General features: G+C 52.7%; 7 protein-coding genes across 7 annotated transcripts; 4 read left to right on the top strand and 3 right to left on the bottom strand.

Moving 5' to 3' along the window:
* Positions 1-1184: 1184 nt before the first annotated feature.
* ISF_08868 (Transcription factor) lies at positions 1185-2871 on the top strand (the record flags this gene model as incomplete). The annotated part of the gene is made up of 5 exons (XM_018852471.1): positions 1185-1534; positions 1609-2040; positions 2103-2365; positions 2419-2619; positions 2669-2871. The coding sequence occupies 5 exons, from the start codon at positions 1185-1187 to the stop codon at positions 2869-2871; spliced, it is 1449 nt and encodes a 482-aa protein (XP_018700307.1).
* A 569-nt stretch (positions 2872-3440) lies between these two features.
* On the top strand, positions 3441-5031 carry ISF_08867 (Flavin monooxygenase-like protein; the record flags this gene model as incomplete). Its single annotated transcript, XM_018852470.1, has 2 exons — positions 3441-3615; positions 3689-5031. 2 exons carry the CDS (start codon positions 3441-3443, stop codon positions 5029-5031), a joined length of 1518 nt encoding a protein of 505 aa, XP_018700306.1.
* A 262-nt stretch (positions 5032-5293) lies between these two features.
* On the bottom strand, positions 5294-6538 carry ISF_08866 (Amidohydrolase 2; the record flags this gene model as incomplete). The annotated part of the gene is made up of 3 exons (XM_018852469.1): positions 5294-5660; positions 5714-6409; positions 6462-6538. 3 exons carry the CDS (start codon positions 6536-6538, stop codon positions 5294-5296), a joined length of 1140 nt encoding a protein of 379 aa, XP_018700305.1.
* A 1171-nt stretch (positions 6539-7709) lies between these two features.
* Positions 7710-7985, top strand: ISF_08865 (hypothetical protein; the record flags this gene model as incomplete). The annotated part of the gene is made up of 1 exon (XM_018852468.1): positions 7710-7985. The coding sequence occupies one exon, from the start codon at positions 7710-7712 to the stop codon at positions 7983-7985; it is 276 nt and encodes a 91-aa protein (XP_018700304.1).
* Positions 7986-8400: 415 nt separating this feature from the next.
* On the bottom strand, positions 8401-9082 carry ISF_08864 (hypothetical protein; the record flags this gene model as incomplete). Its single annotated transcript, XM_018852467.1, has 3 exons — positions 8401-8514; positions 8568-8845; positions 8920-9082. The coding sequence occupies 3 exons, from the start codon at positions 9080-9082 to the stop codon at positions 8401-8403; spliced, it is 555 nt and encodes a 184-aa protein (XP_018700303.1).
* A 550-nt stretch (positions 9083-9632) lies between these two features.
* On the top strand, positions 9633-10706 carry ISF_08863 (hypothetical protein; the record flags this gene model as incomplete). The annotated part of the gene is made up of 2 exons (XM_018852466.1): positions 9633-10145; positions 10272-10706. 2 exons carry the CDS (start codon positions 9633-9635, stop codon positions 10704-10706), a joined length of 948 nt encoding a protein of 315 aa, XP_018700302.1.
* Positions 10707-13068: 2362 nt separating this feature from the next.
* On the bottom strand, positions 13069-14430 carry ISF_08862 (phosphatidylserine decarboxylase family protein; the record flags this gene model as incomplete). The annotated part of the gene is made up of 1 exon (XM_018852465.1): positions 13069-14430. One exon carries the CDS (start codon positions 14428-14430, stop codon positions 13069-13071), a length of 1362 nt encoding a protein of 453 aa, XP_018700301.1.
* Between the last annotated feature and the right edge of the window lie 1406 nt (positions 14431-15836).

Here is a 15836-nt window from a genome sequence, read left to right as displayed (position 1 = left end):
CAAGCTCTCAGACAGGAATCATACAGCCTCGGGCCAATCTGTACATGGCTTCGCAATCATTCCGAAGCAATAGCAATTGTCCCGACGAAATAAAGTACCTGCGCTCGGTGCAACGATGGATACAGAACCAGCAGACATGTCGCCCGGCCGAGGCGGAAGCTCCCGACACAACAGCCGTCGCCCGCGCGCAAAGATCCCTCTTGCTTGCGAGCCGTGTCGCAACCGCAAGTCTCGCTGCGATGGTGCCAGGCCAACGTGCACGCGATGTCAGCGGCGTGGGCTTGCGCGGGAGGAGTGCGTGTATAGGCATGAATCTACCGCTGGGGCCCAGTCTACGTAAGTACAGTACAGGCAGTAAGTGCGCTTGCGACGTCTCTGACACGGCCTCTAGATACATAACAGAACTCCAGGGCCGCGTCAAAGAGCTGGAAGATATCATCCGAAACAGCAGCAGCGGTACCCAAAACACACACGAGACTCTGTTATTATCAGACCCGCCAACCCGTCGCCTGCCGGCTTCTCCTCCCGTTGCGACAGACTCTTTCGTTGGCAGCCAGCCCCGAAATGCCTACAGAAGTCAGTGGAATGAGACTTACCAGCAGCCTTCCCCAGTGCCTGCTGCGCCGTCGGCTCCAAGCCCGTCGCCAGCAGGGCAGCGTCGAGGTTTAGACGGGATCCATCTCCGACAGCCTCTGACACCATCCCAGCAGCCACGCGAGGAGGCTGAGGTGACAGCCATGGGCACTGTCGTATCCGAGACCGGCCTGACAGACAAGCAAGGCGCCGAGGATCATACCTTTTACGGCACCTCTTCGGCAGCGGCATTCATCAGGGAGGCTTGCAAGAGCCTTGGCCGGTCTCCCTCTTCCGGTATGCCTAATCGGAACAATGCCGGTCATCTTGGAGGTCGTCTTGGTACACCAGTGTCACGACCGCAGCAAGCAGCAATATTCCCTCGCAATGGACATGCTGCATACTCCTTGTCGTTGCCGCCGCGGTCTTTGGCGGATCATTTGATCAGCTCCTTTTTCAAAAGAGTCTATCATCTGTATCCTTTTTTTGACAGGGCCACCTTTGAAGCTGCCTTTAGCAAGCTATGGGAAGCAGAGCCGACCTCCCCTGCAAGCGCGGCAAGCCCTCGGGATACTGGGCTGGGGAATTCCCTCAACTGCGGCTCGGACACCATGGTGTTCCACTGCGCCCTCAACGCCATGTTCGCCTTGGCTTGCCACTTCTCCGACCTTCCTTCTGCGGAGAGGGAGCCCGCGTCGGACATGTTCTTTCAAAAATCCAAGACATTCCTTGGCATCGCGCTCATCGAGCATAACAGTCTTAGCGTCGTGCAGGCGCTGCTCATCGTATCGCTCTATCTCCAGAGCACTGCGTTTCCCAACCGCTGCTGGAACAGCGTTGGCATCGCCTGCAGGCTTGCCCAAGGTGTAGGGCTGCACATTGATGATGAGGATGGCAAGGGCGGTTCGCTGGAGGCGGAGGTGAGAAGGAGGACGTGGTATTGCTGTGTGATTCTCGACATGTAAGCGATTTTGCTCGACTATCAACACGTACTAGCATGGCTACATCTTTATCCCACTAATATGAGTCAAATAGGAATGTTAGCATGACGTTTGGCAGACCACCCATGACCTCCACCATTCCTGACTTCAGGTCTGCAACATCATACCTTGGGTGGAACGAGAATGTCCACTTTGAGCGCTCAACCGAGGATGAGGATGTACGTTTCTTCGTGGAAATGTTTCGCCTTAGCCAGATTCTGGAAGAGATTCTACGCACGATATATCAATATCAGCCCTGGCGAGACAAGCACCAGCGAGACTCCCACTACGGTATCGGTAGATGCGGCGATGGGCATCACGGCAGACTTGATTCGACCATACAATTGGATGCGCACCTCTCTCGCTTTGAACAGTATCTTCCGCACTTCCTAAGCTGGACAGGGGGGTATGACAACGCCAGGCCACAGCCAACTGCAAATCATGCGCCCTCGCATTTCCAAATGCAGAAGAACGTTCTTCATGGACGGTGAGCACAACTCCAGCATCTCCCACCGAGTATATGGACGCTGACTAGCAACCTTCCGTCAGATTCCTGTACGTGCGGTTAATGCTGTACCGGCCATTTTTGTCTCAATTCTGGTCATCTGTGAATCATGCGATGACCCATCCGACACAGAACGGTGCAGGCGCTTCATCGTCGCTCCTGAATCGCGGTTTTTCAAGCCTCATCCAGTCCTCATTTGCGTCAGAGTGCTGCAAACATTGCGTTGCATATTCTATGCAGCTTGTTTCCTTGACTCATGAAAGCTTCCTGACGCACCACACCACATCCTGGTGGTGGAACGCACTCTGTAAGTGACCAGCTGTGTAACATGGACGTTCAGTCACTTACGCGCTTAATCAGACTCCTTCACTTGCGGATTCGTATTTATTCTTGCTCTTTCCTGTCCTCCAGTTCGCAGCCTACTCGATATCGGTGCTGTGGTGCAGTCGTGGCAAAAATGCCAGACTATCTTAGCGAGCATCTCGACGACGAGCTTTTCTGTCCAGAAGTCGCTACACTTGCTGCGGCGGCTGTACGAAGGCATGGTGACTTGCAGCATAGGTTTGTTAACCAATGTTTAAATGCGTATGCTATCTAACACGGTGTATAGTTAATGCCTCGGATATCGACAATGTTCCTGCTACCAGTCAGCCGGTAGACGCCGCCAACGAGGCTGGTGAATTGGGCATGAATGGGGACAACTTTACAAGCATAAACAGTACATTTGCTGAAACAATTGATACGGATATGATTGAGGCGCTTTTCAACTCTCTGGGATCTGGCGTTGGGTTTGGCGACGATGCAATCAGTTGAGCACTAATGACGGACATGTAGTATACTTGTCTCAGCTCAGCGCATTAATGAGGAGCGGCATTGCTGCGTAGTTGATAGTTGATGCCGTAGTTTGATAATCAATTAATCCACTGCTTATGAATACACACGCGTTTGAGGTTAGCCAACCTTGGTGGCTATTTTGTTGCTGGAAGCCGGTACCCCTTGGAGAAAGTCCACCACGCGAGCTGGCTCGTCCGAGTCGCAAACGTCAGCGGCGTCTTCATCGTGATTAGCCCAATCCATACCACTGCAATACATTTAAACTCACACAAGTCTTACGGCTTGGCTGGCGTGTGGCCAAGACAGGTAAAGGCTGGCGGAATCATCCCGACATCTCCTACTACGGCCTACCGGGACGTCGGATGCTTCCGATACGGTGTTTGGGCGTTGCATAGCAGGCGGCAATGCGGTGCCAACAATTCGTCCGTTGTTCGGTTGCAATGAATATCTAGACGGCAATTTAAAGGTAAAGGCGGCTCAGTTATTGAATGGCTCTGTTTTGCTTGCTGATGAGCGTATCAACAGTCCAACGCTCTGTACGCTTCATCATGGACTCGAAAAGTACACCCAGCAAGAGCTACAGCCAATTTGCGTGCATCGGCACTGGCTTCTCGGCCATCTGCCTCGGCGCGACGCTGAAGCGATGGTACAACAACGGTGACATTGTCTTCTTTGAAAAGCACAGCCAGCTAGGCGGCACCTGGTTCGCCAATACGTATCCAGGTTAGTTAGCATTTCTCTTCCTCATCTTTATCATTGATCATGCTGGAAACCCGCTTACCAGACCATTAATCAGGCTGCGCCTGCGATGTCCCCAGCGTCCTGTACAGCTACTCCTTTGAGCCCAACTCCAACTGGTCGCGCATCCTCCCCCCTCAGAGCGAACTCTGGGCATACCTCAAGGGCGTCTCCGACAAATACTCCCTCACTCCCAAGATGGCATTCAACACGACCGTCGAAAAGTGCGAATGGATCGACGCCCTGAAGCGCTGGCGCCTTCACGTCCGCCACCAGGCCACAAACACGCTCTACCATCACGACTGCCAATTCCTCTTCGCCGCAGCAGGCCAGCTTGCGACCCCTCGCGACATTGGTGTCCCCGGTGCTGGGTCCTTCTCCGGGCCCATCTTCCATTCTTCCCGGTGGCGGCACGACGCGAATCTCGACGACAAAAACGTCATCGTCATCGGCAACGGCTGCACGGCCGCGCAGATCGTGCCCTCCATCGTCGACAAGACCAAGCATCTAACGCAAATTGTCCGCTCCAAGCACTGGATCCAGCCTCCCATCGACGCATCCTTCCCGACGTTTCTCATGTACTTGTTCAAAGTCCCTGGTGTAATGATGCTCTTACGCTTCATCGTCTATCTTCTGGCCGAAAACGAGCTTCGTGGGTTTCCGTTGACGAGCGCAGCAGCCACCTTTCGGAACAGGCGCCGTGCCCAGGCGGAGCGCTACATGAAGTCGACAGCACCGGTGAAGTATCACGGCATGCTGATACCGGATTTCGAAATTGGTTGCAAGAGGCGCATCTTTGACTCTGGATATCTAAAGAGCCTGCATTCAGAGAAGCTAGAATTGACCAATGAGACGATTCTTGAGATGGTACCGGAAGGCGTGCGCACGAAAGACAGGCTCATCAAGGCAGATGTGATTGTATTGGCCAACGGCTACACTACCAACAAGTTTCTGCAAAACATGGAAGTTGTTGGTAAGAAGAGCAACTTGTCACAGCACTGGGATGAGTTTGGCGGCGCTGAGGCGTACAACTGCTCTGCGCTCAGCGGGTTTCCCAACTTCTTCATCCTTCTCGGCCCCAACGCTGCCACGGGACACACGTCGGCCATCATGGCCGCGGAAAACTCAGTCAACTACGCCCTGCGCATCATCCAGCCTGTTCTCAGTAGCAAGACTGGCGTGGTCGAGCTAAAGAGACAGGCAGAGGAGCAGTACGTCAACCAGATACAGCAGGATCTATCCAAGACGGTGTGGAATTCGGGGTGCCAGAGCTGGTACGTGCGGCCGACGGAAAAGGGCGGCAAGGCTTGGAATGCCATGAGCTATCCGTATTCGCAGGCGCATTACTGGTATCGGAGTGTGTTTGCCACGTGGAGTGATTGGACAATTCAGGCAGAGTAATTTCATTTTAGACCTGAACAATGATTATTAGTGTCGCTAATGCAGCTGGTGATTTTACATGGTCTGTGGCTCTGTCTTTTTACTTGGCGGCCGGCCGTTGGCTCATTTTAATAGGGCCTGAGTCACGACCTGAGTCGACCTGATATACTTTACAAGAACAGTAGCATGATAATCGAGCTTGCTTTTTGATTCCAATGAAATAGATCACAATCGAAATACGATGTCTCCCAATAAAGTGAAACAAATGCTAACAGAGCTCATATCAGTGCCCGTCCAGCTGTTCTCTGGCCTGCGCTGCGTCATCGTTCTCCTCCAGCCCAAATTCCGGCTTAGTTCTGTTCGCGTCCTCACCCCTGTCATGTGGTAAAAAGGAATTCTCGAGTGCATGGGCTTTGAGCAGGACGGTCGCATTCTTGTTGAGCTCTGCAGGCCTGATTGGGTTCCCTGCAGCAGTCTTTGCAAACTTGCTGTACTGCAGCAGGCCAGCGTAAATGCCCAACTTTGGAGCGTACGGGAAATCGCTTCCAAAAACGATGCGTGACGATGATGCCGTGGCGAGAAGCGCCTTGAGCTGCGCCTCGCTGGTAGACAGCGCAATATCGTACCAAAATCGGCCCATTGCAGCTTTACTATGACTTGTTTAGCGTGAAGGGGAACATCATCAGAGTAGAGAGGACCATACCCCTGAATAATGCTGACTTTGGACTGCTCCGCGATGGCAGGGCTCATTAGCGCTCCGATCCCACGCTGCGCAAGGAACGGAAACGCTCCTCCAGCATGGCTCAAGATGATCTCAATCTTGGTACAATGAGTCATGACGCCAGACACAATCAATGACATGGCAGCACGCGTCGTCGCCAGCGGATAATCAATCACTGGCTGCGGGAGGAACCCACCGATTCTTTCTGGCGTGATCTTGACATGGCTCGGATGAACGAAGACAAGCGCCGCATACTTGTTGAGTTCGTCCCAGATCGGCCTGAACGCTTCATCCCCAACAAGCTTGTCGCCGTATGACGTCATGACTACAACACCGTTGGCCTTTTTCTCTGTGCCAAATATCCACTTGATTTCTGCGATTGTGCCTTCCGTGTCGTTGAAGTCGGGTAGACTCGCGAAGAAGCCGAACCTGCCGGGCCGCTGCTGGCAGACGTCCCAGACTTCTTGGTTGAGAGCCCGAGCTAATCGTCGGCCCTTTTCAGTTGGTCCAAGGATGGCTGGACCAGGCGCCGTGACGGAGAGTACGGAAAAAGAGGACCCGATGGTGTCGCTGAAGCGGACACATTCTTCGAGAGTCCAGTTGGGGGTAGCCCAGCCGGAGGGGTCGCCGCCGGCTTCGTCGAGGGCGGCGAGGTAGCTTGGAGTGAGCACGTGGATGCTGCGTCCCTTGTTAGCTTGAAATCGGGAGATTGTAAGGAGATTGTGTGTACTGCGTGTCGATACGAGATGTCTCGCCACTGTGGGAGACACGATGGGTTATCGCTCCAGCAAGCGATTCAAGTGCCATGTTCTGCCATGTACATACGTCAGTTGCTGCCCACGGAAACATGCGCTGTAAGAGGTGAGCGTGGAGGGGATAAGCTCTTGCAGTTACAGCGCGGTATACGAAAATAGACGACTAACAAAGATACTAAGCATTGGTCCGATGAGTTTTCAGCGATAAGATACTTGTATGGATTCTGCCAAAAGGAAAAAGATGAAAGTTTATATAACCGTCAGTCTCGTGCTTACCAGGCTAAATAATGCAGAGTGCGGATCTTTAGCACACTAGCTAGGACTGAATCCGGGATGCTTCCGACATGAACTAGAAAGACCTCGGCTGGCTACCCGCGCACCCCCGACCGCCCCGGCCGCACCGGGGCCACCACCTGGAGGAGCACGACTTCATGGAGGGCCTGCTGCGGCTGCTTGCGCGAATGCCGGCCACGCTGCCGGGCGTCCGCCGGTGTTGCACCTCTCCCTGCAGGAGGAGCTGGGCGTGACGGTGCGGTTCGAGGAGGCCTGTTGGGCGGAGCTGCCGGCGAAGCTGCCGGCGGAGGCGCTGTGAAGGGAGGTCCCGGCGGACTTGGCGGGCGGCGAGGAGAACGTGGCGCGGAAAGATTCATATTGGGTGGTTCTCGGGGTCTCGGACCTGCCACCATTAATAACGATACGCTGCTTCTACTAGGATGGGTATTAAGAGCTCAAGAACTAACTACAGTAGCTACCTGTTAGACACTACTATCACTATTAGCTTATTAGTCCACTATAGTGACTCATTAATTTTAATAAGAGTTTAGTGTAATAAGTACACTATAGTAAACGGTTTTACTAACTTATTATTATTATAGACCTTAGTATCTTAACATTTTAATATATAAGACATACATTAAATATTAGATGATTAACACAAGACATGCATCGGGCATCAACAGCTGAGAGGCCAAGTAATGTTCCTGTCCGGCATTGGTGTTGTTTGGCCAGACCACCTAGGAGACCCGAGTCGGCACTTTCCATTCGTCATTCCCAACTCACGGCTGAAGCAAAGAATGTCATGCTTATAACTCCGAGGGCGACAAGCATAAATTCCCACAAGCCTTGGAAGTACAAAACTTACCTCAGCCACGAGTTGCAACTAACTTATCTCAAGATACTCAATCACCACCAAATCCAAACTCCCTCTCCCCCGCCCTCAAAAAATGCGATTCACCACCACTTTGCTCAGCATCGCCAGCCTGGGCTTCAGCGTCTTACCTGTGCAATCTGCGGTGCTCCCCACCGCTGACCTATCTGCCCGCGCCGAGGAGATGGAAAAGCGTCACTTCTATGCTGCTCCTGACGCCGTGGAGAAGCGTCACTTCTATGCCGCTCCTGATACCGTGGAGAAGCGTCACTTCTATGCCGCTCCCGATGCTATGGAGAAGCGTCACTTCTACGCTGGCCCTGACACCGATGAGGCATCAGCGGCAGCCTAAGTTTTCTAATGTAACGTTGCCTGGACGCGAAATCGTGCACAGCTGGCCTGGAGATGGCTTGGTTTTCCTCAGACGGAGTTTTACAACCATCTCCATTTTGATTTAATGGCGGCGCAGCAAAAACCGACGATTCCCTCACCGCCTTGGCCTTGAAGCAAGCATGTCTATTCATCATAGTAGTCTATGTATATAGATTATATTGATCTAATATTTATGCTTTTCTGCAAGTAAGCCTATCATAAGTAGTCTCTCAACCTGTCGAATGGTGCGCGAAAGCCTAGTTAGTAGCTAGTATATTATTGTCTATTACCACGAGTCGCTATTTTCCGTCTACGTGGAGGAGCTTCATGACGTTAGGCACTAAAATTGCATCATGCATGAAAACGGCGCTGAATCATCTCTCTCTAAGCAGCATTTACATGTACTCGTCAGGCATCGGGATCAGCGTTTCATTGTAGGCCGCACACATGGCCGGGTGATCTTCCGGGAGGGCCTCGATACCCAAATCAGCCATCTCTACATCCGAACACTATCTCTATGTCAGTATCACCTTACACTCCCCTCTATATTAGAAAAACTAACCTGGTATTCCGAGTTTCCTGTCCTTGGATCCTTTGCTTCAAAGTACATGACTCCCATCTCGCCTACCCTAGTTCGAAACTGAAGCGTTATGTTGACGCAGAGCTGCCCGGACGGCGCAATGGGCACATCCATTAGAATGCCGTGTTGGAATTCATCTCTCCCTCTCGGCACCCTGTGTCGGGTATAAAGGACAGTGACAAGGTCTCCGGGATGGCCAGAGAAGGAGAGAAAAGTGCGGGAGCTGCGGGCGTACTGCTGAGGATTGCGTGTAGGCTCCCCTTTGTTGGGTCAGCATGGCACCACTAGCTAGACTTGAGGGTTGGGGGAGGGGAGGTAAGGGTTGCTTAATTACCGCAGAAAGGGCTGAAGCGCTCGAGGCTTGGCCTAGTCCCGAGAGTCGGCCCACGGGTCGCCCATGGGAAGTGGACGTGGAAGCCAGCGTGGGCAGCGGATGCGAGGTTGATGCTGCTGCTGAGGGCAAACAGGGATGCGATTGTGGTGAGGACGGGGGACATGGTTGACGGCGGTGAGGTGCCGTGTGCAGAGCAGCGTCGAGCGAGAGCAAGATGAAGTACTTGCCGTGCCCGCACGGTCCAGCTCTTTACAGACCCTGTTACTGAAGGATGCTGTCGCAGTCATACCGTTACATTGAATTATTTCATAGATGGCGAGTATTATGTCACGGTTCAGCTGTGCAGCTCGTTGTAGCCCAAGCTGCCAAGTATTATGTCACGTTGCAGCTCTGCAGTGATTGTCTCAGGGCTGGTGCGCATCAGTTGTCGCTGCAGCCATTGATATCAGGCCTTATATCTTATCTTATGATATCAGGCCTCATATCAATAGCAGCTGTGCAGATTTAGCTTCCGAGATTGGCCCACCTTTTCGTGCAGCACAAGCCATAACTAATTGGTCAGCCCCAGTGTCGATCCGGATCGTGATACTACCCTCCTCTTCTGCAGATCTCCAGTAGCTATTGGTAAGATGGCCCGAATGGTTACCCGCTATGGAGCTGTCGTATAGGTTCCAGAATAAGTGTAGTCGAAAGGAGCCTGCTGGTACATAAAAATGCTCGCTTTCAACTACGGATCATCCTCTCGGGCAGTACGCTCGCTCTGCGCCTCTACCTCCTACCCGCTTGTTGCCATGTTCTCCTCAATGATGAGGCCCAGCTCGTCTCGGCATGAGCCCTTGTCTCTGCGTGCTACTGCTGATGGCTACAGCGACTCCAGTTCGACCCCCCAGAAACGGCTCTCGTCCGAGGACGACAGCTCTGTCTCCTTGCTCGAAGGCTCGGACAAGCTCCCCGCTCAAGCATCCCCCCGGCCCTCCTCCCTGGTGCGCAGGCTGGGTCTCTACCTGTCCTTGGCCCTGGCGCTGCTGTCAGTTGCAAATGTCGCTCTCCTGCTCGCCACACTTTCCATGTACCGAGACAACGACCCGCTCAAGGTCAAGGTCGCGAATCCCACCACCCCCCAGACCTACTACCACCGGGCTTGGCCGGATAGAATTGTCCGAGTGAGCCGCAAGTTGAAAAAGGCTGTATGGGGTCAGGCGGTGCAAGTCTACATCACTGTCGAGGTTCGTACCCCCCAACTTTTTTTTTTTTTTTTTGCTTTTTCTTATGTCGGGGCATCCACCCATCTTTTTGTTCTGTCTTCCCGCTCGCTCTCTGTGCCGTCGATCGCTTGCTGACTTTACGACAAGGACTCAACAATCATGCGGTTCCCCCTCCCCCCCGGCAGCGGCATCGGCAACGCCTGTACCCTGTCCTGGCGGGCGCCTCCCGAGCTGTCCGGGCGTGCCAAGGACCTGACTACCAAGGGGGACGTGTCAGAAATAGAAGTATGGCAGCTCATCGCCCCATCGGTCACCGCCACCTCGGCCACGTCTCCTTCCACCATGGACGAGCTCGACTACGACACCATATCGTACTCGACACTCCCCGTGCGCGGAGAGCTCCTCGGCGTGCTGAACCTCTCAGAGAAGCCCAACGACACGACAGCCGAGTTTGCCTGCCCAAGCGGAGCGGAGAGCCTTGTGGTGGAGATGAGATGCCAGCGTGTGGCGTGTCATCTGAGCTTCATGCAGATTGATTTGACGCCCAGCTTTGGCTTTGAGTTGCTGTCAAGAAAGTCCTAAGCCGGGGAAGAACGGACGGTGCCTCGTTTCGTGTCTTACAGTACAAAGCGATGATCTGCATCCATCCCCTTGTCACTCCGCCTGTTTTTTTCTTTCTACAGTGCATGTCTCGGAGTTGTATGAGGTGGGCCGGTGCTGGCCGGGCCGGTGACAGGGGTTCTGCAGAAATTATTAAAATTGTAATTTTCTTTTAAAAAAAATATAATATTTTGTGGCGCGATTTGCGTACTAACCAAGATGTATGTATGCGTTGTACACGCCTGTCTTCTGCTGCAGCATTGCGTGCCCTCTCACCGTGTTGATGTCGCGGGTGAGCAGACGTGATGCGGTGTGAAATCGACACGCTTTTTTTCTCTTCTTCTTTTTACTGTGTGAAATAACCCGTGTCATTTTTGGCTTGCCTCGGATTAAACCACCATTTCCCAACCATGAACTGAAAATCATGACGCAAGAGAATAACCGGCCACCAAGCAGCCGAACCCAGCACCAACCACTGATACCACCATCACCCAGTAACGAACACGCTGGCTCTAAGCGCACGGCGTACAAGATAATCACGCAATGCTTTATTATCAATACTTGCATGGAAATCGGTACAAGTCTCATCATAATCCCGCTGAACCCAATTTTGGAGAGCATCATTTGCCGCAACATCTTTGCAGACGTCTCTGGGGATGCGGACCCCCGCTGCAAGGACGCCCTTGTACAGGGAGAGCTCTCATTTATTCGCGGCTGGCAAATGACGCTTGACATTATTCCGGGCTTGCTGACGGCCATGCCCTACACCCTCATGGCCAATAAATATGGCCGGCCGCGTATCCTCTCTCTGGCTGTACTGGGAGGCAGCGTAGGCCTCGGCTTTGTCGTCTTTATCTGTATCTTCATTCACAAAAAAGGGCAATCAACTGGATACGAAGAGCTAACTCGGCCTGCAGGCTTCTTTCATTCGGTATTTCCACCTAGATTGATATGGCTTGGGTCTATATTCACCATGATCGGAGGCGGGGCACCTGTATTCAACACCATGAGCTTTGCCCTGCTCGGTGAAGCCAGTAATGAAAGGCAGAGGTAACAATACCCCCCGCCCCATCTACCTCCCCTATTTATATTCCTTTGGAGAGTGCTTGAATGGGCTAACTTGCGGAGATCAACCGTCTTCTTCTATATGAACGCCACGGTCATCGGCAGCCAGATGGTGGCTAGTCTACTTGCCTTCACCTTGATGCGCGTTAGTCCCTGGCTCTGCGTATTCTGTGGCATTCTGCTCTTTGTTCCTGCGAACCTGTGCGCGTTATTCTTCCCTGAGACGCCGAGAGACAAGGCGGGTTCGGGTCTACCATCTACAGCTGCAACTGCTCAGCCCGAGGATGACATGGGCAGTGCGCGAGGGCACATGAGGCGATTGGCCGATGCGATGGTGTGGTTTGTCCACGAGCGGCCGTTTGTGAGAGTATTGCTGTATACTTTGCTAGCGACTAGCGTTGGTCGCTCGTCGCAGGAAATCCTCCTGCAATACGTAACCCGGCGGTACAGGTGGTCCTGGTCCGACGTAGGTGATATCCCCGAAATCCATCGTTCCCAGCCAACCCCTCCCGCCTCCTTTATTTTTCCAACTCGAGAAAATAGACTTACAAGATTCATCGTAACAGGCCATTCTACTATTATCCATACAATCATTCGTCACGCTTCTACTCCTTACCATAATTTTCCCTGCAGCTACGCAATTCCTCACACAACTCTTCGCCACGCCCATCCAGATAACCAACCTCTACCTCGCACGCCTCAGTATACTAACCTCTTTCGTGGGCGCGTTCATCATTGGGCTCTCCGAAAACGCGCCTTTCATGATTTGTGGCCTCGGCCTATCCACTCTGAGCTACGGCTACCAAGTGCTGGTGCGAAGCTTGCTGGCTTCCGTTGTTGATGGCGACCATTCTAACGTCATGTACACCACAATCAGCCTGTTCGAGTCCGTGGGCTCAATCATCGCTGGCCCCTTACTCTCCGCTTTATTCCGGGAGGGTATGAAATGGGGAGAGGCGTGGCTGGGGTTGCCATTTCTGCTCACAGGTGTCCTGTATGGGTCGGCCACCGTGGGCCTATTGTCAGTAGGAACTGTCATAGTGACCGTTAGGCAACCATAGATACCACCCAATGGCATACTTTGATGAAACGGAAACTGTCTGTTGCGAGCCCTAAAGAATGTGACGCGAGGTCTCTTCTTATGTATGACAGATGTCCTCAATACCGTTTTCGCGGAACTGGGTGCAGTCCTAATACTCCGCCAAGTGTAGGCCTTAGGCTACTTGGTCCACGTGCAGAGTTTTCAATAAATATCCAAGTATAGTGTATGATTTATATATTACATGTAAGCAAAGGCTAATGGGCTCCGAACCGCCATGTTGGTATGGTTTTCAGGGGCTGCCTGTTCCGTAAAAGCCAGCTTCAACCCCTTCCTGAACAAGAGACACTGACTTGAGCCGCCATAACGAAACGTCCCTAGCTCCTCGCCTTTCGCCACTGCCCGCGGCCAAGCCGTCGCAAACTTGGGAGCAATTTCACACGTCGACACGTCGGCCATGCCAACGGCAACGAAGCAAAGGAGACCAACTGGGTCGTCAGCCTGGATGAAGACGAGCGCCCGCGTAGCCGTATGGCTCAAGTACACATGATCAAAGTTGGGCGGGACTATAGGCTCACTACCTAGGCCGTTGGTGGAGCGCTCGGAAAAGTATGCGCCGCTCACGACCTTGGCAAAGACGACCTGGCCCGACGCCGGAGCGTGCCATCGATGGTACGCGGTCGAGTCGATGACTGCCTGGTACACTGTGCCACCAACGAAGCGAGCCGCCCACTCGTGATGGTCGAGCATGTCCGCGACCGAGTAGTTGGTACCCTTGAGCCAGAACTTGTCGTGATGCTTGGCGCACCGCTTGATCGCGACCGGCTTCGACTCGCAGGCATTCACCACCCATTCTGGCCTGTCCGGAAACCCCACGGGGCGAATCCTGTCCATGTCCCTGAACCGCCGTGTGAAGAGGTCATCCCAAGACTTGAACCCCCAGTGAACCGGGTCGCGAAGCGCATCACACTCGTATAGTTCTCTAAAAGTATACCGATGGCGGCTATCCATGTTGGCCATCTGCTCAAAAGCGGCGATGGCCTCCTTTGACAGCCAGCCACTACTGTCAGTGGTTATGACACCCAGAGATTTGCTCGTCGCGAGAACATTGTCGCGCCAGGCTTCCAGCACGTCTTTAAACCTTGCATTGACATCGTCGTTGAGGAAAAAGGCATGCCCGCTGGGGGTGCCCATAGGCCAGTCGAGAATGGCCTGGAATGGAAGGCCAACTAGGCTGAGCCCAAAAGCCGGTGTGAACATTGTCCACCCCGGTGCAACCTCTGTGGCGGCAACGTTGAGGAGATCAAGCATGTGGGAGTACCCGCGCACATGGCTTCGAGCGCGTGTGCCGCGCTTGTTGTAGGGGATCTTGTTGGGCACTTCCTCAAACATGGCTGACGCCCACATTCGGAGATCGGTCCTGCTTTCGATGAGGCCCCTTAGACGTTCAATGGCTGCATTAAGTGGAAGAGGGCGCTCGCGTGTGTCGACCTGGTGGATGAAGCCGGGCAGCCACTCTTCATGCCGGCCATGGACAAGCTCGCTGTGAGTATTTTTGGGAGCTAGGCTGTCTTGTGGGGATGAGACAGAAGTCTTGGTCATGACTGTGATTTTATCCGTCCAGCAACGTATGCATGAAATCAAGATGCTGCGTTGCGTATGATGCAGGCTGCCTGCTAATTATAAGTGTCAACGCTTAGGTGATGAATTTAAGACTGGCCATGTTGTCTCAGGCGAGGGCCCATTGTCTCGAGAACGGATAGACGGCTGGATTCATAGTTAACCCCGGTTTTATTCTACAGAGATGCATGGTGTGCTGTCAGACATGCGTGGTAAGACATATGCAGCAGACATGCATTCTAATATTGGCTTGGTGGAGTGTCCTCTCGGCACTTGGTGTCGTAAATACAACTGCTACTGAGCATTCTTGCATCTTCGTTACAGACTGATCGACCTTGTTAAACCAAGGTGCATTTTAAACTGAAATATCAGGGCTAGGTGGACTGCCACCTCAGCCCATACCTGGGCATTTGGGAGGCAACTACCATTGTGAAGCTGTTGTTGACATGGCCTACAGGAACTCATTATGCATACCCCACAGTTGCTTTTTGGCTGAATTAATCTCGGGATTTACTGCAGAAGTGCATTTCAGCTGCTTTCCTTTCAGTAGCTGGCAGGGTGAGATGGCCTGATGTCTCGGATCCGTACCTAGCTGCCCACCAGTAAGTAGGCTGGCATTGTCCTGCTGTTATAATCTCATTAAACATGCCATGCTATATAGTTATGCCATATTCAATCCTATCATAAATCCCAAGCTTCACTAATCAACGAGGTTCGCATTCAGATAAATACCTTCTATGTAATGGCCAAAGTGGAAGGTGCTGTTCTGACAGATGCATCAGTATTGGGCGCGTTACACATGAACGCACTCAGTAGCAACTATTTCTCAACCATGTTCCCCGCGCGGGATGGCATCGGCGAAGAGTACTGCACGACTGGCTGGCGGCGTTTATTGCAGCATCAGGAAACATCCCAAAACAGGCTGTACCCGAAAATAAGCGTGGTTCGCGATGAAAGCGGTATGCTTGGTGTTCTTATAGAGCGCTGTATAATTTTCAGAAACACCATCTAATCCAAGACAAAATATCATACTCGAAAGGGAAAAAGGGGTTGTTAAGTCTGCCTGCCTCCTCTTCATAATCCCAGACAAAGAAGCCGCACACATTCTCTACGGCCCTGCGCAAGAGCGCTGGGGGGCTCCTTTACCTGGCATGGATATGGAACTTTTGCACAGCTTCTATACTGGCATGAGCGTTCAGCATCAGACAACTATGGGCGACAATCCGCATATATGTGAGCATTTCGTCCCATTGCCACCTTTCCCCCCTGGCCACTTCTGGCTCAGTGTCGGCTGGCACAAGTACATGTTTAAAGGGAAACAATAATGTGCTGGAGAGTAAAAAGCAACTAACAGTATACGCGAATTCTAGATGTTGAACTCGTCATGA

The sequence above is a fragment of the Cordyceps fumosorosea genome (genome assembly GCF_001636725.1).
Source record: "Cordyceps fumosorosea ARSEF 2679 chromosome Unknown scaffold_37, whole genome shotgun sequence".
In the NCBI taxonomy this organism is placed as follows: domain Eukaryota; kingdom Fungi; phylum Ascomycota; class Sordariomycetes; order Hypocreales; family Cordycipitaceae; genus Cordyceps; species Cordyceps fumosorosea.
Note: the sequence above shows the minus strand (reverse complement) of the source record. Positions and strands in the feature narration are given on the sequence as shown.